At 32.6% G+C, this 27741-nt stretch overlaps 1 protein-coding gene across 8 annotated transcripts in view; it reads right to left on the bottom strand.

Annotated features, from left to right (window-relative positions):
- Cop1 (COP1 E3 ubiquitin ligase) overlaps window positions 1-27741 on the bottom strand; it is a 165054-nt gene that overhangs the window by 118877 nt on the left and 18436 nt on the right. For 3 of the 8 annotated variants that reach the window (XM_015491783.2, XM_015491781.2, XM_048809992.1), the window contains exons 2-6: window positions 26382-26441; window positions 18535-18632; window positions 11401-11477; window positions 10597-10716; window positions 2822-2890 (exon numbers count right to left, since the gene is read on the bottom strand). In XM_015491783.2, coding sequence (XP_015347269.1) covers window positions 2822-2890; window positions 10597-10716; window positions 11401-11477; window positions 18535-18632; window positions 26382-26425 — 408 coding nt within the window. In that variant the 5' untranslated portion in view covers window positions 26426-26441. Of the gene's footprint in view, window positions 1-2821; window positions 2891-10596; window positions 10717-11400; window positions 11478-18534; window positions 18633-26381; window positions 26442-27741 lie in introns of those variants that run through there. The other 5 variants (XM_015491786.2, XM_015491784.2, XM_015491782.2 and 2 more) reach the window with 4 other exon arrangements.

The following is a 27741-nucleotide window of genomic DNA, read 5'->3' as shown; positions in this document are numbered from 1 at the left end:
TTAATAAATGTAAGACAGTGAAAAAAGCAGCCCAATTAGAAGAAAAGATATTTGTGACAGATAAGTCTGATTAAGATTTTATGTCTAGAATATATAAACATCAAGCTAGTAAATAAAAATCAAAACAGAAAAACTACAAAATGTCTTAAATAAGTAGTACTTTTGACACAGACTATTTTTTAAAAACTCCATCTGGCTAATAAATAGGTGCTCAACCTCCTTAGTCAAGGAAATGTAAATTATAACCCCAGGGACAGCAATGCATACCCCCCAAGGTCAACTAAACTGGAAAATGTCTACTGATACCAACTTCTATCAAAAATACAGCACAACAGAAACCCTCATGCACTGTTTGTAGGAGGAACAACTAATACAACCTGCTTAGGAAAACACTGTTGCATTATTAAATTTGAAGATATGCATACCCTATGACTCATTGATTCCATTTTAAAATATATCCCGTACATATATGTATGCTAATATATACCTGGATACACATTGTTATTATTAAGTACCATTGTTTATGAACAACCTAAAACCGAAACAACCCAAATGTTCATAAACATCTATTTTATGAAAACAGGCCATATCCATTTAAAGAAACACTCTGCAACAAAATCAACTATAGTCATAAACAATACTATGGATGAACTTTAACACTGAGTCAAAGAAGAAAAAAAAGATTACATACTGCACAAAAACATTTATACAAAGCTCAAATATAGAGAGACATATAAATACTTAAGCAGCAAAATACTAAAGAAAGGCAATAGACTGCTGTAAATATCAGGATATTGGTCACCTAGTAGATAAGAAAGAAGGTCATAGTCTGAAAATGGTACAAGGTAAGCAATTTTAGGAGTCCCAGCAATATTCTGCTTAATCAGGACAGCAATTACACAGATGGTCACTCTATTTTAAATTAATTTATGCACTTTTCTGTGTTTTATTTCATGTAAAAGTTTAATTCATTTAAATTCTAAACAAAACCAAAAAGTAACTAAGACTTATCAAAATATTCTATTCAAAAAAGTAGTACCCCAAATGCCCAAAAGTCTGTTTCGTAATTAAATCAAATGAAATACAAAGCAATTGTTCAAACTGGTTTTTATGTGAGACCCAAAGTCCTTTTGTTCAATTAAACCTGAAGGAAGACAAAAAGATGATAATCTCAATACATTTAAACATTAAATGTTATGATACACAGATTTTAAGATAGCCTCCAAAGATCCTCCTTTCTTGGATATTCACACCCTCGTGTAACTACGGAATAAACCAATGAGTTTCAAGTGTGGAAGGGAAAATGAGTCCAAAGTCTAAAACAAACAAAAAAGAAAAATACAAAATAACTGCAACCCTATTTCACATTCTGTTTAAAAGAGGTATGCATAAAATATAAAAAACTTATTTTTTAAAGAATTTTCTATAGCAAAAAATGTTGAGCATACACATGTTGGATTACTTTCATTACCATATATTTAAAAATTTTTAGCTTTGCCAAAGTGTAGTCCAAGGATTATGAATTTCAAAATCATGGAGCTTGTTAGAAATGCAGATTGTCAGGCTTCAAAACGACCCCCTTAATGAGAACTTGCATTTTAACACATCCTTGAGTGATTTTCATGTATACTGTAGTTTAAGAAGTACTATGCTACAAACATTTAAACAAATGAATGACTAGACATCATCCCCTCTCCCACCCAAAGGAAGGGGTGGGGGAACACACAGACTCAAAAATCTTAAAAATACAATGAAGATGCTTCCATAAACAGACATTACAATCATAATTGTTGACTTAGCAAAAGTTAAGGGTAAGACAAATACAGTCTCAAATCACATTGAGTATTTAGCTATCATCACTAGCAAAATCCAGACAAATATAATCTGAATCAACTCAGAAAAAGTTAAGAATAGGACACAAAGAATAACCAAAAGAAGGAACAGTAAGTTCTGGCAATGTACACTTAGAATATTTCATCAAATAAAAACCTAGTTTTTTATTTTCAAAAAGAAGATAGTCAAGAACACAGAACATAATAGTTATGCTTTATTTTAAAGAGTAAAAAGTGCCCAAATATAACAACTTTTAAAGTAAAAATATCAGAGATTTGAGATAGTTTAAGACTTTAAAGAAATACACAAGATATCAGAGTAACTATTGTATGCTATGCAAATTCTGTTTGACTTTTCCATATTTTATACATTTGTGAAAATGATTTGAGAAATGTTATGTTAAAAAAGAACACTGGTTTTAAAACAGTTAATATAAAGCTTTTTTAGCTACTTTGCATGACTTAGACTTTCCAAGTTCTAAATATGCGGCTATGTTTTACTTATTTTCCCCACAAGCATTTTTTTTTTTTCTGTAAGAAAAACTGTTAACCCTGAAGGCTTTAATTACATTTCCCTAAATTTTCTTTCCATGATAAAGGGTAGTCTATAATTTGATAATTCTTTTTTAATACCTTTATTTTATTTTTTTTTTTAATTTTATGTGGTGCTGAGGATCGAACCCAGTGTCTCACACATGGCAGGCAAGCGCTCCACCAGTGGGCCACAACCTCAGCTGTCATTTGATAATTCTATCCTCTCTTTTTATAGCTTTAAGGTTAATCATTAGTGTAAATCTTTCCGAAAACTTAAAGCACATCTCCAAAAAAGGATTAAAAAAATCAAATTTTTACAGTAAAACAAAGCCTAAGAAAATGTCCTGAAAGTCAATGTTTTTAAGTATTTAAATATTTCATTAGAATGAAATATTTTTCTAAAGAAAAGTCAACAATAGTACATAAAATATTATGTAAAACACAAAATAATATACCTCTCTTTTATTTCTTCTTGCAACCTTGAGGAATTCCATAAGAATCTGTAGCTGAGCTGCATGTGATTCCTACAACAAAAAATTGTAATTGTTCTTTTAAAAATATCACTTTGAATTCAGAGTTATCACTAACACCACAGTATAACCAACATTGAGCAACTTTACACACTCATTTCAATTAGTCTACTGCTTCTAGCTAAACGGTTTTCCCACTTCTTGGCTGACATTTCAAAAAGCAAGCAATTTTCCATGAAAATAACTGATGTTAATTTTAAGAAACATGTGTTCTACATGTTGAAGAATATATTTCTGGGCAATGGCTTCTCTTCCACAGTCAAATATCAAGACAAAACTCATAGAGGAACTAACAATTTCTTGACATAAAAATCAATCTTCCCATAAAAATTTCCTTTTGCAAGGGTCAGCATAATACAAAGAAATTCATACTTTTCAAAAGCCAAATTTACCATTATCTACTCAGTGGGTGTGAGAATTAATATATTTTTGTAGAACATGTTAGCCAAAACCAAACATTTGGAAACATGGTTTCTATCATAAATGGTGGGTGTGCACGAACACATAAATGCACACCTACCATTTATGATAGAAACCATGTTACTCCTAATTAGTAACTGAAACAAAGATGAAACTAGAAGTGATAATTGTAAGCCTTGACATTTACTATATATCAAAACATAAAAAATAAATATTCACATTTTCCATTAAAACTTCCATTTATCTGATCATGAAACAGAATCATCTGGGGCATTTGTTAAAATAGAGTCAGGGTCAGATTTTAGAAATTCTGATTCTCTTACTCTAGAAAAGATCCCAGGAATCTGTTTAATAAGGGTCCAGATGATAAAAATAAGCCCATTAAAATCTGAAGAATCACTAATATGTAATACATACTTAAAAAAGAAAAAAAAATCACAAGCACTTCACACTCATTCCCCAAATTTATCTATTCTTCTGGGGAGAGGGTGGGGATCTTTGCACTTAAAAGCATAAGCAATGAAACAGACCAATGAAAATTTTAAGTTGAGGCAAACAAGGAGAGATAAAAACAAAAACTTATAATCACAATAGAATATTAAAATTAGAAAAACACAACTGAATTAATGTTTTACAATTAAATAAATTTTTAAAACATGGTAACATGAAGATGATCTTTTTATATTTATTATGAATGAATAATTTGGTCCTTATGCTTTTATTTACAGAGTACATCCTCCCAAGCACTGGGAACTCTACAGTACCTTCTCAACAGAACATCTAGCATGTTTAGGGAAGAAATGTTTCTACTTGCATAAGACTTTCCAAATAGAATAATACAGGAGTGTTATTTTTGCAAAGTAGAATTACTATAGATAATGATAATACACTACACATTATTCAAAAAAGCAAAAAAACAAAAAAAGAGAATTTTTAATGTTTTTGTCACAAAGAAATAAGTCTATTAGAAAATAGAGGTTTACTCTGTGATCTGAACATTACACAAGATATGCACATATCAAAACACATGGAAATCCATAAATATGTACAATTTTCATGTTGAGTTTAAAAATAAATAGAAATATAAAAGTAAAATAAAAAACTGAAAAGGTTTTATCTAGGCAGCTGATACAGAATGATAAAAAACTAGGGAATGCTAATTTTTGCTATAAAACTTATTTATTAATAACATTTGACATTATAAATTAGACGTGTTTATGACTTATTTTAAGAGTAAGGGAAGGAAGTGGAAGTAATAAGCCAAGGGGAGAGAAAGAAAAAGAAGAAAGAATGTTCCAGATGTGATAAGTCAAGGATTCTGGGATTTCAACCCAAATACTACCTAATTTTAAGAGTGGGTTCCCTGCTGCTTGACTTCAGATTCCCTATCAATAAAAATGAACAGGTAACCTTTCTCAAACTAAGAGTCATTTTGTCATATCTTATATATGACAAAACAATTATTCAATTTTTCTTTATATCAGCAAATTATTTTCCTTAAATCTAACTCAAAACAAAAAATTTAAAGAATATTCCAGTTGCAAAGTCAACAGCAGCCTACACACTGGGTTACAGATCCATAGTATATATGGCACAGAAGGCTTCAGGAAATTCATTCACAAATATTCAACCTTCCATTTCTCTTTCATACAAATGATCTGCTTACCAGGCATAACTCTACTTCTCTTAATAGTTCTCACTTGTTCTTTACATGATAGGAGGAAAAAAAGGCTTTTACTTAACCAGAAGTTTACCTTGCTGAATGGTCCTGGGGCATAAAAGCCTCTGCTGTTTGGTAAAGTGAACAGCTCTAAATAAAGACTAGGTACTGAATCTTCTTACAAGTGAAGGGTTTCCCAATTCTATGTGTTCAGTACAGTGGAGGATATAAAACTAAGAGATCCAATAATGGAAGGAAAACTGAAAAATCCGTAATCACATTAGTAAACTAACATAATTTTCTCTGTACTAGATAGGGTTTTTTGTTATAAACTGATTTTAAAATAAATTTTTTAAGTAGAAAGAAGATATGAAAACCTGATTAAAAATTAAATATAAAGAACATAAATATATCTGTTATGGTTTGGATGTGAGGTGTCCCCAAAAAGCTCAAGTGTGAGACAATGCAGGGTTTAGAGGAGAAATGATTGGGTTAGGACAGCCTTAAGCAGTGAATCAATCCCCTGATGGAGTTAACTGAGTGGTAACTGAAGGCAGGGAGGGAGTGGCTAAAGGAGCAGTCATTGGGGATGTGCCTTTGGGTATATATTTATCTGGTAAATGGAGTCTCTATCTCCTTACTCTTCTATCACAATGCCATACTCTTCTATCACAAAGTTCTGCCTCACCTTGAGCCCTGAGGAAAGCAGCCAGCCATCTATGGACTGAGACCTCTGAAATGATGAGCCCCCAAATAAATTTTTTCCTCCTCTAAAATTGTTTTTGTTAGGTCTTTTAGTCACAGGAGTGAAAAAGTTGACTAAAATAAAACTCAAAACAATCTAAGAATACATGTGCTTCAAAGCATGAGAAGAATATTTGTAAAAAGTCACAAGAGTTCATAGAATGAAAACTAAAATTTGGAAGAACTACTATCACAGATAACACTTTCATAATACAAAACTCATGTTAAAATAGGAACAGGGCTGGGGTTGTAGTTCAGTGGTACAGAGCTTGCATGGCATGTATGAGCCACTGGGTTCAATCCTCAGCACCACATAAAAATAAAATAAACAAAAAAATAGATATTAAAAAAATAGGAATAGATCTATTTCAGATTAAAAGATAAAAGTTGTTCCTACAGTTTCAACAAAAAGTATATGAACTCAAAAAATATATTATTATCAGAAGCCACTAAAATGAAAGTAATTCAAGCAGCAATTGAGCCCCAACTTAGGTATAAGTCCTGATTTAGACCCTCCCCCCCAAAATCAGTCTCTCATCCTTTCTCCCTGATAAAGAAAAATAAGACTGTTCAGGAAAAATATATGTTAACTTCTTTAGTCTCTATACCACTCATGAATGTAGAACATATAGGACAGAATTTTTAAAAAATTACGAGACATGAAAAGTAGTAGAAAAATCAAAGGATAAAAAGGTTATAAGTAAATTCAGATAACCCAGATGCTAAATAAGCAACAAAGGACATTAAAATATTCCTATAAGTTGGTAAAAAGTTGAGAGGGAAAGTGGACAAAATGAGCAAAGGATACAGAATTATAGAAAAGAAATGAAAGAAATGTAACTATTAGAAATGAAAAAATTAAACGAAAAATATGTCTGATTTTTAAGGAAAAAACACTAAGACTGGGGGTGTGGCCCAGTAGTAAAGTACTTGCAGGGTCTCTCCCGGGGTTCCAGAAAGAAGGGCAGAGGTAGGAGGGAAAGACACAGAAAATACTGCATGAGATTAGAAGCAGACTGGACACAACAAAGGAAAGGAATAAAGAACTCAAAGTTCAATATGTATCATTTAATCTGATCCACAGAATAAATCTAAATGTACATATAATTAATTTATTTTGTTGTATATTTATTTATTTTATTACTTTATATAAGTAAAAACATAAGAACAGAGCATCAGGAATATGCGATTAATGAAATTTTATAATAATATATTGCTAAAAAATCAAGAGAAAAAAGAAAACATAGTGCTGAACAAAATGGTTGTCAATATTCAAACAGTAGATATTTCTATTCCATGATACACAACCAGAATAACATAAAGAAAATGAAACCTAGGAATATCATAGTCACACAGCTGAAAACCAATGTCAAAAAGAGAATCTTAAAAGCAGCAATAAAGAAAAGGGGTGTATTATCTTTAGTAAAAAAGCAACTATACAATAAAGAGTAAAGAAAGTTACACAGATAAAGGAAAAATGAGCCAGATGAAAGCCCAGATCTAAGGGGGGGAAAAAAAAAAGAAAGAGTACATTCAAAGTTTTTTAAATCACATCTTCAAAATACTGTTTAAGGCTAAAATAACAATATTTAGCAGAGTTTATAACATAATTTTAACCTCAAAAAGCAGTTTGGCAATAAATTATTTTAAAGTTTTATGTTTTCCTTTAAAGTGGCATAAAAAGATTCAAGGTTGACTATAAATACTGTCCTTGAAGTGATATTATAAACTCGAGATTGTGAAAAGAAAAAGACATGTGTAATCTTTACAGGAACCATCAAAAATACAATAAAAAACTATGCAAAAAATGGAAAAGATAGAATGGCATACTAAAATACAAAAATAAAACTTCAATTATTTCTATAAAAGGCAAAATGTGAAAAACAGAATAGAGAATAGACGGAAGGAATGGAAAATAAACACCATGCAGTAGACTCAAACTCAACCATATCGATAATTATATTAGAGGCTGGGGGTGTAGCTCAGTTGTAGAATACTTATCTAATATATGCAAGTCCTGGGTTCCCTCCCCAGCACCACACACACACACACACACACACACACACACACACACTTCAAATGAACATAAATTGCATTTGCACTAAATGAGCTCATTGTGTTTAAAAAAGAACAGAAATAAACCATATATACTGTTAAGACACACACTTTAAAAGGACAATGACAGAAAGAAAGTGAAAGATAAAAAATATAACAATTATAAGTAACATGCTATTGTTCTATCAATATCAGACAAAGTAGACATCACAATTAGGATCATTTCTAGCAATAAAATTATACATTTCATAATAATAAAGCAAATAATTTATCAGGAGAAATAAGAATCCTAAATTATGTAAACCTAATAACAGAGCTTCAGAATACATGAAACAAAAAAAAACACACATAATTAAAAAGTAGATAATCAAAATAAAGCATACCTCTATCAATAGTTGATAAAGTAAGAGAAAAAAAGATTTGAATAACATTAACCAATTCTAACTATTTATAATACCACTCCAAGGACAATATTTTCAAATGCAAGTATCACATTTGAACAAAACAGGCCATATCCTAAAAATCACAATCAATTTTAAAGAACTAAAAGCAAATAAATGAGCTCCCACTCTTGGCTAAAATGGTAGAAGAGGAACTAAGATTTACATTCCTACCATTGTCAAATCATCAGTTCAACTATATGAAACAACAACTCTCAAAGGACCAGAAATATCATAGGCTCCCAGCAGTCTGAATGAAAAAAAATCTAGAAACACGACAGAAATCAGAAAGAACACCCAAAAAGGTTTTCTCAGCAGTCGGGCAAAATTAGTTTAGACAAAAGAACTACTCTGGTCCCACTTAAAAACAAGTTTCAAGAGATGAAAATTATTTCCAAATAACCCAACTGTATGTCAGAACACAGCTCAAAAATATCCAGTATAGAACAAGATGAAATTAATGTTTCCTGGCATCCAATAAGTAAATTAATATACATGCAAAGAGACAGGTAAATGTATCTCAAAATATGAAGACAGAAACTTCAACCTAAGCAGATATTGATACGGACAAGAGAAGACAAAGATTAAAGCATCATTTTAAGTAAGCATGTTCTATCAGTTAGATAAAACAATAAGCTTGTTAAGGAGAGACAGAGAAGATCAAAAAGATTACTAAATTTGAAAATAACAAGAGAAACTATCCAAAATGAACTATACAGATGAAAAATATATAACAAAATAAACAGAATTGTTCATTAATGTCTGTGAAACAACTTCAAACTAATAAACAATTAAGTTTCCAACTGGAAGAGGAGAAAAATATTTGAATATTGGTTGAAATATCTCTAAATCTGAAGGAAACTATAAACCTATATATTCAAGAAGTTCAAAGAACCCAATAACTAGAAACAGGATGGGAGTCCCCTATATCAAGGTGCAGCATAATCAAACACTTAAAGCCATAAAAAGAATAAACTGGAAGAAGCATGTGTCCTTCAGAAGACCATAGATAAGAATAAAAGTAGCCTGCTCATCTGAAACAATGCAAGGCAGAAGACATTGAAGTAACATCTTTTGAAAAGTCAACCTAGAATTCTACATTTATACAGAAGCACCTTTCAAACACAATGGTCAAAGACTTAAATATAGTGAAGTATTAATTCACCACCAGAGGACTTGCACTAAACAAATAATAAAGGATTTCCTTCAAGCAGAAGAAAAATGATAACAGATGCAAATGTGATATACCTTTAATATATTAAGTACCTGATGTCCCCAAATGCAGGATCTCTCCCTACAACATAAATAAGGGTTAGCTCTTGTCCTAACTGCTGCTTAGTACACAGTTTTATCATATCTGTAAATCTTTTACTTTGCATTCAACTGCTTTATAGCTCACAAAATACTCCTGACAAGGAATATGCCTTTCATATTTGATATGAAATATCAAATATGAAAGGAATATTTGGATACCCATTCTCACTGATTCAACCTCAACACTTTTCCCTACCAAAACATTCCCATCCTATTCAGGATGATCCAAATCCAAGCTAAATTAATCAGTATATAGCTGCAGAATTTAAAATGAAGTTTAAAAGACCTTCTTTGTTTATATTTTATACAATAAATGAAAGAAAGACTCCCAACAATATTGGAAAATCTCATTTGCTTGTAGTTTTCGAGAGAAGACAAAGTTCTAATCTCAATCTAGCTGATCAGCTCATGTTTTCTGTACATGTAAGCTACTCAGACACCCTTTCTAAAGTTATACACCCCTTACTCTTCAGCTCAGTCAGGGTATTTGTTTATGTTAAGGTGTGCACTGCCTTTATTATATCATATTCAATTCCTAATACATCCCATTTTATACAACCCATTTACAATTTTTTATACCTATTTATATAAACAAAATTCTACCTTTATTTTCATTCAATTACATGAAATAAGGTATATTTAGATATACACAACTCTATAAATGTTCTTAATTAATCCAGAGACTGTTGCTGCTACCAGAGAACTGCTGAAATTATTTTATAGAGATAAAAATAATTTCTATTTTCTGCTCTAAATCTCAAGTATGAAAGGATATGACAAGGAAGACAGTCACTGGAAGAAAATAATCAATATAACTGTTTCCTCTTAAAATAAAACTTTACTTTTTCATGGTCTTTAACATTCAGCTTTTGTTAATACAAACTGACCATTTCAGATAGGTTAAAAGGAATTTTTTGTTTAACTTGAAAAGTCTGTCAGAATAACTTTGCAGATGTTTTTAGACCAATAAAAATAAAACTTGACCTAAATTTACAGATCTTTTCATTGCAAAAACGGATCATCATTTAAAATCAAATTATTGTTTTTTAAACTTTGCTTCCACTTACTGCTTCTAGTTGTTTCTTCTTCTGCACTAGTAACTCCAACATGAGATTGACATTAGCCAAATCAAGGTTATCTTGATCAGTTCCCAGCAAATCTTGAAATATTTGCCATCTGTGACCATTCTAAAAATGAAAAGAAGAAACACAATAGTTTCTTGACAAGATTACTTTAGAGGACCTAAAACAAATGTTTACCTGCTATTTCCTCTATCCTATTACACAGATACCAAAAATATACTAAAATAATGTTCCAACCTACTCCTTCTAACTAGTGGCTTACCACTGCCTTTTAGTTATAATTTAAAAACTTTTCGCCCTTAAATAAATTTTGATAACACATACAAAAGGCACATTAAAGACAAATGTTAAATCAGAATCTCTGAAAGTGTAATTTCTTTTCAAAATAAGTAACACAATTTTAATTATTTGTCTACCAACATTATCAAACTTTGTACTTGGTAAGGTGTTAATTTAAGCTCACTTGACTTCAGTAATTTGGGGCTAATCCTTTGAACTGAGAATCTTTTCAACAGTTTTTTCAAATATCTGCCCATTATTTCTACTTTGCCATATACTCCTTCAAATGTCACACATTACAAGCCAACTCTGCCTCAGTGTGATCCCATCAGAACTTTCAAAACTCTAGCCAAGTATTAATATAGTCAAGAAAGTTATTTAAATAGAACAATCTTACATGATTTTTATTTAAGAAAAATCAGTTATATACTAAACTTTAACATCTATTAATATTAAATAAAAACAATACAATGGAATTTATTAAAAATAGTAATAAGAGTTGAAACATACGGTGCTACTCACTGAGTGGTCCAATTTGAACCTCTTTTCCTCAAATCTTTGCTTCTGTTTGAGAATGAGTTCATTCACTAAAAACAAACAAAATATTCACATAATTTGTACTTTTAGGGGGTACATCTTCTAATAGTTCTGCTTTGATGGTTTGAATATGAGGTATCCCCCAAGAGCTCCTGTGTTAATGTAGGAATATTCAGGGGTGAAATGAATGGATAGAGAGCTCTAACCCTACAGTTCATCCTAGTTTAAATGGATTAACTGGGTGGTAATTATAGGCAGGTTGGGCAAGGCTGAAAAGAGGTGGGTCACTGGAAACCTGCCCTGGAAGGGTGCATCTTCCCTATGGCCACTTCACCCCTTCCCTCTCTCTCTGTTTCCTGGCCAGCCATGAATGGTGCAGTGCTCCTCCACCACACTATTCCATCATAATTCCGTTACCTTGGGCCCAGAGCAATGAACATGAACTAAATCTCTGAAATCATGAGCCAAAATAAATATTCCCTCCTATAAGTTGTTCTTGTCAGGTATTTTGGTCAGAGCAACAGAAAAGCTGTCTAACACAGATGGATTCTACTTTAACTTTACAAAGTTCAAACTTAAAAACATGCTAAAAAGAAAGTGTTATTACCTTTTCGTTTTATTTCAAAGTACAATCTTCCCACACCTGTTACCATTACAACTTTTATTACCACAGAAAAAAATTCTTCAGAATATGAAATTTCTCATTAATGACACTTGTGAAAAGAGAATTCAACACTGTGTGTCTCATGTTCCACATGTGACTGGAATGGGTATCTGAGTATTTACAAGAAGGTATAAACACTAAAAGGTTTTGTTTTTGTTGTAAATTTTCAAAAAAATACCACAGAAGACACTGTCATTTACCTATCCCAAATGCATGTTATCCTTTTTCTTGGTAAAAAGATTATTTTCTAAATGGCAAACTGTAACATAACTTTCAGAGAGCCTAGATCCCTCTCCAAGCCCACAGTATGGTTCTTTTTTTCTTTTTTTTTTTTTCAATATTTTTTATTTTAGTTATAGTTGGGCACAATACCTTTATTTTATTTTTATGTGGTGCTGAGGATCGAACCCAGGGCCTTGCGCATGCTAGAAGAGCACTCTACCGCTAAGCCACAATTCCAGCCCCACAGTATGGTTCTTGACTAAGAAAGGCCAATCTAGACATTCATATCCTCCCAACAATGACATGGGGTCAAGTATACAACCCAGTTTTAACCAATGAGAGGTACGCTGCCTTTCAAAAAGAGGACAGAAAAAAACGAACAAACAAACAAATTTCTCCCCTATAAGGGGAAGGCATATGAAATTGCTTTGAGCCATTTTTCATACTTGAGGGTGCCTAGCCAAAGGCCCAGGGCACATGCTGGGGATGGAAGAACGAACTTATCAACACACTACTGGATTAACAAGTTCTAGAAATTCTTTGCCCATCAATCAGTACATTTTCCATAATGTTTAAGTCACTTTTACTTGCATTTTTTTTCTGAGTGTTTTTTCTAGTCAACACATACTAATACAAAAAAAAGATTAACAGGAAACTAGCACTATCATGTCAAGTACCTCACTTTATAGACATTATCTTACACATTATTCTATTTAGAAATGAGGGAATATGAGGACAGAAAGCATAAAGCACTCACAGTGACAATATAAAATCGGAGTTGGGATCCAAGCTCAACCATCTAATAATTTCCACTGTGCCACAATGCAGATATAAATATTTTTTTAAAAAATATCAAAACCATATTAGAAGATAAATAAAACAATCCAAGATCTCAAGGAACTCAAAATAGTAAGACAGATATGATTCAGTAGTTGCAACATAATGTGATAATCAATACTATCACTGAAAATAGATTTATAAAGTACACAAATTGTATCAATCAAAATGTTAATATGCAGGATTCGCATAAAGGTGAAAGAGTTGGGCCACATAAAGACAGAGAAATTCACAAAGCAGAAAAAGAATGGGAAAATAAATTTTAAAAGCATGTGTATGAGAAAGACACAGAAAAGCAAAGTCAGCTAGAGATGAGTTAAAATAGATATAGTTGAAACATGGAGTCTGTAATAGTTGATTTGAATTGTCAACTTGATTGAATTAAGAGATGCCAAGGATTAAGAGGCTTATGGATATGTCAGTGAGGGTGTGTCTAGGAATGACTGGCACGTGGCATAGCCAACTGATATGGAGACCCTCCCTAAGCATGGGTAGCAGCATCCAATAAGATGATGGCTTAGATGGAATAAAAGCTGGAAGAACAGGAAGCAGCAGCAGATGCAAGCTCAATGCTTCTTGAACAGGTTCTTGTTTGCTGCTGCAGTCCTCTGAGGATATCAAACTATTGCTTCTTCACTCTTCCAGAGAGGACTTTCACAGTGACCCTCAGGAAGCTTTTCGTCTCAAGACTTGGGTAGCACCACTGATCCCTCTTGTTCTGGGGCTTCAGCCTCTTGGACTGTGCAGCTACGGGTTCTTCTAGCTCTCCAGCCTACAGACAGCCACTGCGGACTATCCAGCTTCTGGTCACAAAAGCTAACCTAAAAAGTCCCCTTTTTATAATTATACTTCCTGTGGATTCTGTTCTTCTAGAGAACCCTAATACAGAGAGTCATTATATGAAGGATTAATAAAAGTTAGGAATTAAGAGTAGAAATGTGAGCATATATAAGTCTGACTCTAAAGAGCCTGAAATGTATGTACTTCCCAAAACTGTCATTATGATATAGAGAAGACAAAAACAGAACTTGAAATAAGGCAACGGAATAAACAGGAATAAGTAAACAAGAGTGTAATGTTTGAATTACAAATATAAACAGTTAAAAAAATATGGCTTTTAAAGAACTAACATTTTCCATGTCATTACATTTTAATAAGAACTTTCACATAGCACTGAATTTGATTTATTATAACACTTATAAGAGTTTTTAAAGGCCAAAAAATTTTAAAAATGGTTCTAGCAGATAAAAGCTAAAAAGAAAACATAATAAATAGATAAAAATTTTATATTTACCAAAACTAAAATTTCTATTACTAGAACAGACTTTTCATGTAGCTACCTAAAAAAAAAAAAAAAAAAAAAAAAAAATCATATTTTCTTCTTTAAAAACCATTCCTGGGGCAGAAGTTGTAGCTCATGGTACAGCGCTCACCTAGCATGTGTAAAGCACTGAGTTTAATCCTCAGCATCATGTAAAATATATAAATAAATAATGGTATTGTGTCCACTTACAACTAAAAAAAATATTTTAAAAAAATCCTATAATGACCAGAAATAATTCCTGGGTAATAAACTTAAAAAAAAAATTTTTCAGTACATTTTACTGAAATTATTTCACAATGAAGAATTTTTTAATTTTTGTACTTTAAAATTGAACAAAAGCCAGACATGGGGGCACACACCTACAATCCCATTGACTCAGAGTTAGAAGGACCACAAATTCAAGGTCAGCCTCAGTAACTTAGAATCTGTCTCAAATAAATAAATAGGGACTAGGATGTAGCCCAAATAAATAAATAAATAGGACTGGGATGTAGCCCAGTGGTAGAGAACCCCCGGGTTCAATCCCTGATATCATAAGTAAGTAAGTAAGTAAATACAGAAATATTTTTTAATACAATTTTTAAAAAAACTTACTTAAAATTCAAGATATATATGATGGGCTAAGCATGCAAATTTTAAAATGTCAGCCACACATTGAAAGGGAAAATCATTTGGAAACTGTGCCATAACTGACAAACAAGAATAGCAACACAATCAGTTCCATTCTGTAACTTTGGAATTTTATTTTTAAAAAAAAAAAATCAATGTTTTCTTGTCTGGGGAAAAGTAGAAAAAAAAAAAAACAGCTAGTTTCTTTAATCTACAAATTAAAGCATTTAATGAATCAACCTCTAAGATATTAAACAATGTACAGTGGTTGGCACATAGTAGGCACCCACTGTTTGTTGAGTGAATAAATTAAACCTTACTGACATAACCTTTTCACATGTCTCTTTTAACACTTTTATATTTCTAAATCCAAATAGGCATTTACTTGAAACCTCGTTTCAAAACTTAGTTTGCAAAATTGAGATCTAAACTTGCACTACTGTCTATACACTTGTTAATTTTAACTTTATGGAGCCCTAGAATATCCATGGTAGGAGAAAAATGCGTATTTACTGCCAAAGCTTCCACTCCAGCAACTGTCTTTTCAGAGGCCAAGACAGTAGAGAAAAAAAAAAAAAACAACTGACTCTTGAACCAGACTGCTTAGGGCCAAATCCCAATTCCACAACCTACTACCCATAAAAGTTTACCCATGTTACCCATTATCTCTGCCTTCTCAGTTTGCTCACTTAGGGAATGAAGATGGTAAAAGCAGTACCTATTTCAAAAGACTGCAACAGAAATTAAATGAATTTAAGTCCACAGCACTTAGGATAGTGCCTGATAGTAGTAAGGAGACAGGTTCCATCTATTTTGTTTCTAAACATGGATCTTAAACTTTGAATGCATGGTGTCTTCTACATCAATGAGTAAGAGGACCATTCATTAGTAAAGTAATAAAACTTAATTTATAAATTCTATATAAAAAGACAGAGAAAGGTAGAGAAAGAGACAGTGAGAGACAAACAGAGAAGATAGAAAGACAACCAAATGTGTGTGTCTGTGCACGCACACACACACACACACACACACACACACACAGGGTGGGGGAGGTAGGGAGCAGCTGCAAAATAAGTCTTGGAAGAGAAGATGACTGAAAGAGTATATTAAGGTAAGGACAGCTGAGCATAAGTTGAAAGTGTTGTAGCATTGTGTGTCAGAATTTCCTTCCTTTTTAAAGCTGAATAATATCCCATTGTATGTTTATTCTATATTTCATTTATTCATTCATCCTGCAACCCCCACAGACAATGTGTATGCTTCCACCTCTTGGCTCTTGGGAATAACACTGCTGGGAACACAGGTATACAAATATCTCTTCTGGCCCCTGCTTTCAATTTTTTTGGATATCCACTCAAAAATAGAATTGCTGAAGCACATGGAAAATTTGTTTTTAAATTTCTGAGGAACGACCATACTGTTTTCCAGGGGATACAATATTTTATGTCCTCACCTGCAGTACACAAGGGTCCAGATTTCTTCCACATCCTTGTCAATGCTTGTTTATCTTTCTTTCCTTTTCTATTTCCTTTTCTTTCTTTCTTTTTTTGATAGTAACCATCTAAATGAGTATGCAATCTGTATTTTTTTAAATTTTGCCGATTGATTACAAAAGATACAAATAAAGAACCATATGTATCAATACATAGAGTATGAGATAGGTGGAGGAAAGGGCAGGGAGCTTTTAGGCATGCTACCCTCCCAGCACCTCCATATGTGCAGCAACTCACAGCTCTCTGAACCCTGGTTTTTACATGGGCTTCACTAAGTTGCCATATTTAATCAAATAATTGGCCATTGGTGATCATCTCAACCTTCAGCATTCTCCCCTCCCTAGGGATGGAGGGGGCTAAAGGTTCCAGCCTTATAACTCCATGGCTGGTTTCCCTGAAAACCAGTGATCCAGAGTCTATCCTGGAGCCCCCAGACATTGTCATCTCATTGTACTTCTTTATTCTTTCATTAGAGGTGGCCCATCCTACTTATGATTAGTCACCTTCATGAATAATTTACCTATTTCCTTGGCATATTAATTTAGCATTAGTCTTTTCTGTTGTGTTCTAATAGTTTTTACATTCTTATTCATATTGAGGATGGGCCCATAACTTCACATTGAAGTTGAATATGATATGTAGCAGGCTGATGTACTTCAGTTATGTAGAGTATTGAGTGTTAATGCCCCAACCTGAACAACACTTAGGAGAAAAAAGAGAGGTCTCAGGACCCAGGGAGATAGATAGATAGGAGCGGAGAGGAGCATAAAGACTGTGCCCTGGAGGGAAGAAGAGACAGACAAGAGAATGAAAATAGAAGGTGGAGATTTTCTGGCTGATCGGAATACACAAGTAGTCACAACACCTAACTCTGAGTGTAATACTCTTTAGAATGAAGACTTAACCTTTTGAGATACATATCAATATTTGATATGCCTACTTTAATCTGACAATTTATCTGGCTTCCTATTCACTCTCCAAATACTCAAACTAAAGTTATCCCACAATATCTTAGGCAATCTGACATGAAGAGGTGTTTTGTTTTTTTTTTTCATTGTTCCCATCAGCTTCTAATTATATACTATTTCTAAGCATTTACTATTTACTCTTATGGATGGCATGTCTCTGCAGATTTTTAATTAGTACATTATGTATAACAGTGTAATTCATTATGCCATATTCATACATGTACATGATATAATTCGATTTTCTTCTCCAGTTTTTACCACTTCTGTGTAAAAATACTGTGTCTGTCTTCTTTCCCCAGCTCTGACTTTTCAACTGCCTTCCCAGTTCACACATTCTCTTCCCTTATTTAGAAATTCTCATATACAACTTCTCCAAACATGGGTTTCCCTTCTTTGTGAACCATTTCCTGTTACTTCTCACTGCTAACCCAGCAGGAGAAGCAGAGGAATGTGTAATATTGCATAGAGAGACATAAAGTTGTTCTGGACCTTTAGCATTCTCCTTAAGCCTCACATCCTCTCCAGCCATCTACAAAAGATTGTTAAGGCAGCATTAATTTTTTGTTTTTTTGTTCTTCTTCTTTTTTTGGTACCAGGGATTGAACTCAAAGGAACTGAACTACTGAACCATGTCCCCAGCCCTTTTTTTTTATTTTATTTAGAGACAGGGTCTGAGTTGCTTAGGGCCTCAATAAATTGCTGAGGGTAGCTTTGAACTCAACAATCCTCCTATCTCAGACTCCGAAGCTGCTGGGATTACAGGCATGTGCCACCGTACCTGGCTCATTTTTTTCTTTTTCTTTTTGAAACTTAAATGTGATATTTACTAACAACATATTGAAGCTAAGCCAAAAAAGAAGAAAGTACCTTGGTGGGTGGTAGAAACTTGCTTACCTCTGAGCTAGGTTTTCTGCACAAATTAGTGCCAGCACATACTTTTGGGAAAACAAATCATCCTTTTATAAAGTAAAAATAATTCCAAAGACTCACCCAAGAAATTAGGATAGAGATGGTCAACATTGTCCACAACATAGTTACACTTGGGACATCTATTATTGTCCTCCAAACTCTGATGAATACACTTGTAGCTATTAGCAGGGAAAAAATAAAATAAGCTTAATTAAATCCATTTAAAAACTGAAAAAATTAAAACTGGTCACAAAATGACAGTCTTATATTCCTAATTCAACATAAATTATCTTAACAATTCATTTCAGCTTTTATTTTTACATCATGAATAAGATATACAGAGCATCTACTGCATGAATAATATACAAGTTATGTGAAAATAAACTCAAATTCCAAGTTTATTATATGTTAACTTTTAAAGGTACTAAATTTTAAGTTTATAAAATTTACATTGTATAAAATAATATTAGAAAATCAAATGTCTATGGTGTAGTTTAAGCAAGCAAAGCTTACATGTTAGTTACTGGAGTGCTTATATCCTTAATATACTAAGAGTGCATTCAAATAAAAATGAAAAGAAAAAAAAATACAAAAAGTCACATGAGAAAACCATTACCTTCACTAGTAACAACAACAAAATCCAAGTCTATATATTAGCTTTTAGTCAGAGAGAAACACAAAGAAAATTCTGTCATACAGAAGGAGACACAGAGATATGATCATTTTATGTATTTTTGCAGGAAATGTAATCAGCATAACTTTATTAGAGAGAAAGTTACAGGAAAACTGGTAAGGTATTGCATCCCTTTTAGCATAGGGATTTTACTTTTAAGAATTTATTTTATGAATCAGACATTATTAGTCTGTGTGCATATATGATTACACTACCGGTATAATTCTACATCATGTACAACCAGAAGAATGAGAAGTTATACTCCATTTATAAAAGATGTGTCAAAAATGCATTCTACCACCATGTATAACAATTAGAACAATTTTTTTTTAAAAGAACTTATTGTAAGAAAATATATAGGTAGAAAGGTGTTCAATGAAGGGCTATCTGTAAAGACTCAACTAAAATGAAAGCAATCAAAACATTAGGAAGTCAACTAAATGAAATTTGTAAATATCAATTTAATGAATCCTATATACTGACAATAAAAATCATTTTTCAATATATGATATAAAAATAACCTATTAGTAGTTATTTCTGGAAAAATATGCGATTACAGAAATTTTCCCCTTTCTTATATCAAATTCCTGTCTAAATACTGTTCAAACAAATTACAGAAAAATATCAAACTTACATGAGGAAAAAAAAAAAAAAAATCACCCTACCAATATACCACTGCAGTAATGACCTACGATACAGTGGCTACAATATCATCTGACATTTGTTTAAACAATTTTTATATATGTACATTTTAAAGAAATTGAAAAAGACATTCACCACAATGTCAAAAGAGTATTTGCCAATGAAAAAGAGTATTTGTGAGTTATATAAATATAAAAAATGTTTTCTTTATAAATATCCTTTAGTTTCTAACATAAATATACAATATTTTTATCAAAAAAATGACTTAAGAAACTACAAAGGTGAGGGTTGGAGTTGTGGCTCACTGATAGAGCACTTGCCTCGCACAGGCAAGACCCTGGGTTCGATCCTCAGCACCACATATAGATAGATAGATAGATAGATAGATAGATAGATAGATAAATAAATAATATAAAGGTATTGTGTCCAACTACAACTAAAAAATAAATATTAAAAAACAGAAATTACAAAGGTGATTTATAAAGATCATTCCTAAAGTACATTTTTTGTTCTATATCCTAATTATTATAAATTTACCTCAGCTTTATAAACTGAAGATGACTATTCTATTAACCTACCCTACCCTACTTTTCAACAAACAAAAACACCCTACATCCATCAGTTTCTACCGTTTTGGTTATCAACTATTTCTCATCTCACATTCATTACTGTCAAATAAAAAAAAAAAAAAGAAAGATACCAAAAAAAAAAAAAAAATCAAAGTAACACTAGTCTTGGCACAGCACAAGAGCCTAAAATTTGGACTAAATACTTGGCACATAATAAAAACTCAAAAACCTATTAAACAAATAACTTGCACAGTATTCCAGAAACATCATTACCTATTGCAACTATGACAAGGGTAGGATTACCATATTTCACAAGATATGCCTATATCTGACTAAAAATTTCCTATATGGAAAATTCAGTGAAGCCAAAAAAAATACTAAATGTTTGTTTTCATTTTAATTATGAGAGAAGCATAATATAGATGTACAAACTTTTCTCCCAACATGGAGAAATATATAGCCTGCTTACCAGATAATGGGAATGAGTTAACATTACAGGAAATACTCACATATGACAAAAGACTTCTAATTCAAATAAAGAAAATCATAAAGAAGAGAATCTAGAAAGTTTACTAAACATGAGAGGGTGACAGAGAATCAAAAGAACGTTTTGGGTGATAGCAAATGGCTTCCGTTAAAAAATAGGTCAAAAATGGTCACTAATATGACAAAAAGTTAAGGGCTGAGGGTGTAGTTCAGTGGGGTGGACGTGAATGTACAAGGCCCTGGGTTCAATCTCTAGCACTACAAAAGAAAGGTAAGTAAAATCTGTAAAAGTCAAAGAGTTTTTTTTTCATTATATAAAAAACTGTTCCAGAATCTAGAAAAGTGCATCCTCTTTACTTTGGCACACTAATCATACTTCCTAACAATTGGTTTACTACCAAACAATGCCTCTTGGAAGAAAAAGTAATCTCTGATATAGTCAAAAAGAATTGTCGTCAGGGGCTGGGATTGTGGCTCAGCAGTAGAGTGCTGGCCTAGCACATATGAGGCCCTGGGTTCGATGCTCAGCACCACATAAAAATAAATAAAGAAACATATTTAAAAAAAATAATAATTGTCATCAGAACAAAAGTCCAGATGACTTTTCTGCACTGGACTTTATATATACTATTTACCTATAAACTTTAAATGCATCAAAATACTAACAATAAGATGCATCTTATAGCATCTACTACCTCACTGCCAGTCCAGAGTAGGTCCTGCTATAGTTTAAAGAACAGTAACATCATATCTTGAACTTATCTCTGTATGTGATGGTCAACCCCTCTTCCATTACCCTTAAAATCTAGCATACAGTCCTGTTAAGAGTTCAAATCAATAAATGCCAAACCCACAAAGGAACAGATATAACAAGTAACACGTTCTGCTCCTTTCTATATTATAACAGTACTAGAATTTTTCATTATTTCTCATTCATTCTCATTCATCTATCCTACCTGACTATCACTGGTACACATTCAATACTCCAAGATGCCAAGAGAAAGATAAATGACTAGACTGGTAGTCAAAACAGTTGGGCAAAAAGATAAACAGGATGCATGCTTTGGATACATTCAGAATTTTCAAGCTATTCACAACTGACATAAATGGATACCTTTTTTCTCTATAAAATATATGATAAAAATGGACATTTCTCTAAATATGCATATCAGTATCTGTTTCTTCCATTATGCATATAATGATCTACAAAATATGGAAACATTTTTCTGTCTTTGTAAACAAGGATGAGTAGATACAGAAAACTGAGTAATTAGAAAATTTTAGGTAAAAAATAGATTAAAAAAAAAAAAAACAGTACTAACCAGGTATACAAGAAGACTAACAGCATGGTATAAGATGATGAATTAGCCTAGGAACACAAAAGACATCCTGACACCCAGGCATCAATCTATGTAGATTTTCTTTCCAGCCTGAGATCATAATCAATATCTTTTTTTTTTTTTTTTTTTTTTTTTTAGATATTGGAGACTGAACCCAGGGGCACTTAATCACTGAGCCATATCCTTAGTCTTTGTTTATTTACAGACAGGATCTTACTGAGTTGCTTAGGCCCTTGCTAAGTTGCTGAAGCTGGCTTTGAACTCATGACCCTCCTATCTCAGCCTACCAAACTGCTGGGATTACAGGCCTGTGCCACCGTGCCTAGCTTAATCTAGCAAAAGAGTAAATTAGGACATGAAGTCTGAGAAATAAGATACAGGGAACTATCTGTTGGCAGCAAAGGGGTAAAAAGAAAAACCCCAGTTTTATCTTTACATTATGCAGAAGCAGACTATTAAATCACTGAGTTTCAGTAAGGTTATATAGCTTAATAGCAGGATCACAAGAGATTAAGACGAGTTCTCAAGTGGGAATAAATAAAGTGAAAGATGTGTCTGCCATCTCGTCTCCAACCTGCAAACAGGAAGACTTATTTATATGTAAGATGAAATATGAACAAGTTGACATGGTCCAATTTGATGTAATGCTAATAATCTGGATGCAGCTTTGAGTGGTATATCACTTGGCTCTAACTTACCAGCAAGCACACACAGAAGAGAGGCTATGTTTTATGACTGAAGTTTCAGGGCCTCACACATTAGATAAATAATTATGAACTTCTGCTTTAAACAAAATTGAAAAGAATTTTCACTGTATACCAAGACTCACACCGGGACTGCCAGACTCCACTCCTATTAGCTCCTGCTAACGTGATGGTCTCTGTTCTACCAAAACCAAAATGCACTGACGTCAGGATATAATACAACTTCAAATGTAACAAGGATCTAAGCCTAAATTGTTCTAATTTGAAAGAGAAAAAAAAACTATGAAACCAATGGGGTTTCCAACAATGACCTGAAGATACCAGGAAAATTATAGGATTAATTGAAAAGGCCAGGATTTCCAATTATAAGCTCAATCAGTAATTTATTATCCTTCTCAACATAGAAAATTACTGAACTGATCCAGTACCATCATAAATGTGTAAGTTAAAGGACAATTTAAAAACTAAAAACCCATTTTACAATGTTTATTACTTCAAGAATTTTAAGCCTGTGAAGAGAGAAGAAGTGAAGGAGTAGGGAGGGAAAAAGGAAAAAGAGGGAGGAGAAGGAGGGAAGAAGTAAAGGAGGGAGAAGGAGAAAGAAAAGGCAGCAGAGGAGATAGGCTAAGTGATTTGACATAGTAGTAAGTTTTAGATCCAGAAGTAGTACCCTGGTCTATGACCAAAAGAGATGGCTCTGCATCAATAATATTTCTCAACTGTGGGCAACTCTGTTTCCTAAGGGATGTCTGGCAATGTCTGAGACATTTTTGGTTATCACATGGGGGTGGGGTTTATTACAGAAGAGAGACCAACAGTACTGTTGAACTATCTTCAATATACAGGAGAGTTTCTCACAACAGAAAATCTCTGCTGTACTGTACAGAAATAGTGCCAAGGTGGGAAAAGTCTACTCCAGATCATTCGATTTTCCATTATAATCAAAATCCAAATTCTGAGAAGTATTTGGAATACTGAGGTCCTGAATCAATTTATAAACTCAGGAATTTACAACTGTTAAATAATCAGCCTAAAAACACGAAATCCATACAAGTATCGGCCTAAAAGGAAGATTCAAATGACCAGAAATTCATTAGCAAATTCAGAGCAAGAAGTAATTCATGAATCAATAATGACAGCATAATAATATACTAACAGATAAAAATTATTGAAGACAGCAACATAGTCTTAAATGGCAAAAGATTCTGGAAAGCTATACATTTCCTGCTTGCCAGTGATAACTTCTTAGAATGAAAAAAAAGAAAGATTAGGAAGAAAGAAATTCACATTTCATATTATATCTTTCAGTTACAATAAATTTTGCATTTCTAAGCCAAGAATTATTAATTTCTCTAATCTTATTTTAATAAACAATATAAACAATGCAAATAAAGAAAGCTACTTTCATTCCAAATGTTTTAAGGGACCATCTGACTGGAAATACCAGTCAATGAAGCATCATGTACCAGACAAAACTAAAGAACTTACAGATTGGTGCTAACACACCCAATATTCTTCATGACTATAGTATGTCATGCTACATATCATATTCATCCTCAATATGAATGAGAATGTAAGAATTGTTAGAACACAACAGAAAAGACTAATGCTAAATTAATATACCAAGGAAAAAGGTAAATTATTCATGAAGGTGACTGATCATAAATAGGATGGGCCACCTCTAATGAAAGAATAAAGAAGTACAATGAGATGACAATGTCTGGGGACTCCAGGATAGATTCTGGATCACTGGTTTTCAGGGAAACCAGCCATGGAGTTATAAGGCTGGAACCTTTAGCCCCCTCCATCCCTAGGGAGGGGAGAATGCTGAAGGTTGAGATGATCACCAATGGCCAATTATTTAATTAAATATTAAATAATTTTAATCTCAGGGTTCAGAGAGCTGTGTGTTGCTGCACATATGGAGGTGCTGGGAGGGTAGCATGCCTAAAAGCTCCCTGCCTTTTCCCCCACCTATCTCATACTCTATATATTGATGCATATGGTTCTTCATTTGTATCCTTTGTAATCAATTGGCAAAATTTTAAAAAATACAGATTGCATACTCATTTAGATGGTTACTATCAAAAAAAGAAAGAAAGGAAAGGAAATAGAGAAGGAAAGAAAGATAAACAAGCATTGACAAGGATGTGGAAGAAATCTGGACCCTTGTGTACTGCAAGTGAGAATATAAAATGGTGTAACTCCTGGAAAACAGTATGGTGGTTCCTCAAAACTTACACTACTAAAGTATACATATTAAACTACCTACAACTGTGAATTCTATTTTATGTCTCAATTTTATAACTATGTTTTTTAAAAAAATATACACACTAATGTGACATAAAAACAAAATTTTTTAAAAACAAAATTTCTACTTTTGAGGTAGATATCCAAAAGAATTGAAAGCAGGGGGGCTGGGGTTGTGGCTCAGTGGTGAAGAACTTGGCTAGCATGTGTCAGGCATTGGGTTCAATTCTCAGCACCGCATATAAATAAATAAATAAAATAAATGTCTGTCAACAACTAAAAATATATTTAAAAAAAAAATTGAAAGCAGGGGCCAGAAGAGATATTTGTATATCCATGTTCCCAGCAGAATTATTCACAAGGGTCAAGAGGCGGAAGCATACACATTGTCTACGGGGGGTGCAGGGTGAATGAATAAATTAAATGTAGAATGAACATACAATGGAATATTATTCAGCCTTAAAAAGGAAGGAAATTCTGACACACAATGCTACAACACAGAAGACTTTATCCTAAGTGAAACAAGTCAGTCACAAAAAGGAGAAATATTGTATAATTCTGCTATGTAAGATATCCAGAGTTGTCCAACTCATACAAACTAACTAAATGGTGGCTGCCAGGTGAAGATGGGAAGGGAAAATGGGGAGCTGTTTTTAGTGAGTATATAGGTTCAGTTTTATAAGATGAAAAAGTTTTGGAGAGTGTACAAAAAACAAACATAACTTACACTACTAAAGTATACACATTAAACTGCCTACAACTGTGAATTCTATTTTATGTGTCAATTTTATAACTACGTTGTTTTTTTTAATATACACACTAATGGGACATAAAAAAAATCTCAAGATAACACTAAACAAAATGTTAAACAAGAAAACAGAGAACTTTTTAATCCTCTATGTCCTTTTCCCCACATCCTCCCCAGCATGCTTTACTAGTTTTTCTGCTTAGTCCAACAAGTGACTAATGGATGTTTATGTTTATGCTCATCAACCTCCATTTTCTGAAATAGCTTAGTTCCTGTTAATAATTAATAAACAAAAAGTTTTAAAATCCATCTTAAAAACCTGTGATAAAATATTTCAGCAGAACTCATAGCAACCATATGTTACTACCTTGTACTGTGAACCCTATAACACAGATCAGTTAAGGAAACAATATAAAATTAGTTTAAAAAGTATAATTTCTCATTGGTTTACATATACATATAAGTTTAAAAAAAACAACAACAAAAAGACTATTTCGCTGAACAAAATCACCTTACCAAAAGCTGTGGCCACACTTCGTCATGTATGCTTCCTCGATCATATCAAAGCAGATGGGGCTAAAAAAAAAAAAAAATTAAAAAGATTTTTTTTTTAAAGAAGAATGTTAACAAATTAGAAAAGGTTAGTAACAATATCAATGAAATCAGATTCAGCAAATACTTGAGTTACATCTTCAAACCTATCAATAGAAGATGAAATTCCTACTGAGCTGAACTTTACAAAGATTGTAGTAAAAGAATGTAATGAGTACATTTAATTGGTTTAAATACTTTACTCAGTCCATAATTTTATAGTGCAACACAGTCACAAAGCCCTTAAGAAAATTCTACCATCTTCTTCCACATTCCTGTATTCAAGAGCACCTACCTGGACCTGTTGATCTACATTACCTCTTTTCTTTTCTATCCCCCAAAATATCAATTCTTCAAGTGACAAATTTAGAATTCTAGTTTCAATAATGCTTGTAGATAATGATGGTAATAATTATCACTATTTCAAATAACAAACTAGATCCACTGAACTAAGACATACATTAAATAGTTTTAATCTTTCTACAACACAATGAGACAGGTGCATATTATGGGATCCATTTTAAAGATGAGGAAACTGAGGCACAAAGCTGTAAAAATCTCAAAGCCAAAATTCAAATTTAGGTCTAAACGGATGAAATGTCTAGAGATACAACCACCATTTGTGACTGAGAAGACAAAAGTCATAAGCTTGCAACAGGATACTGGTTCCTTGATGACATCCTCAAAAAGCTCTATCAATCCTAGATTAGCTATCTCTGAAGTTCTCTTTGCAAGATAAAAGCAAATCCATCCCCTTTTAATCCAGCATTTATCCACTTTTCTTTACTAGTATACAAATCCTAACCTTACTAATGACACAGTAACATTTAAAACTTTAAATGAAAATTCACTCCTTCAAGGATTACTTCCTGAGTATAAACAATATCCTAGAAAGTGTGGATGGAAAGTCTTTTGATAGAGTCAAACATGTTATGGAAAATTACCACAATGGCTACAAAGGGACCCAGATGTTTGAGATCTGTGGATTAGGGAACAGAGAATTATAAACCAACTAATTCATTAAATATGTCAGGAGTTATCTGATACAATATAATGTATATCAAATTGGTAAAATTCTGAAAAAAAGGGTATTTTAATGTTTGAGTTTCTTCAAGTACATAATTAAGACATACACTTCTATGAAAATTAAAAAAAAAAAAAAAAGGCACTCCCTTAGGTTAGATGTGGCAAAACAATCACGTACATAACTTGGTGACTTTCTGGAATTAGAAACAGGCAGCCTCTCTTTCAGTCCAAACAAAAGGGCAAAAGATTTAATAAGTAA

This window comes from Marmota marmota, unplaced genomic scaffold, assembly GCF_001458135.2.
Source record: "Marmota marmota marmota unplaced genomic scaffold, marMar, whole genome shotgun sequence".
In the NCBI taxonomy this organism is placed as follows: domain Eukaryota; kingdom Metazoa; phylum Chordata; class Mammalia; order Rodentia; family Sciuridae; genus Marmota; species Marmota marmota.
This window is presented reverse-complemented; position numbering and strand designations above follow the sequence as displayed.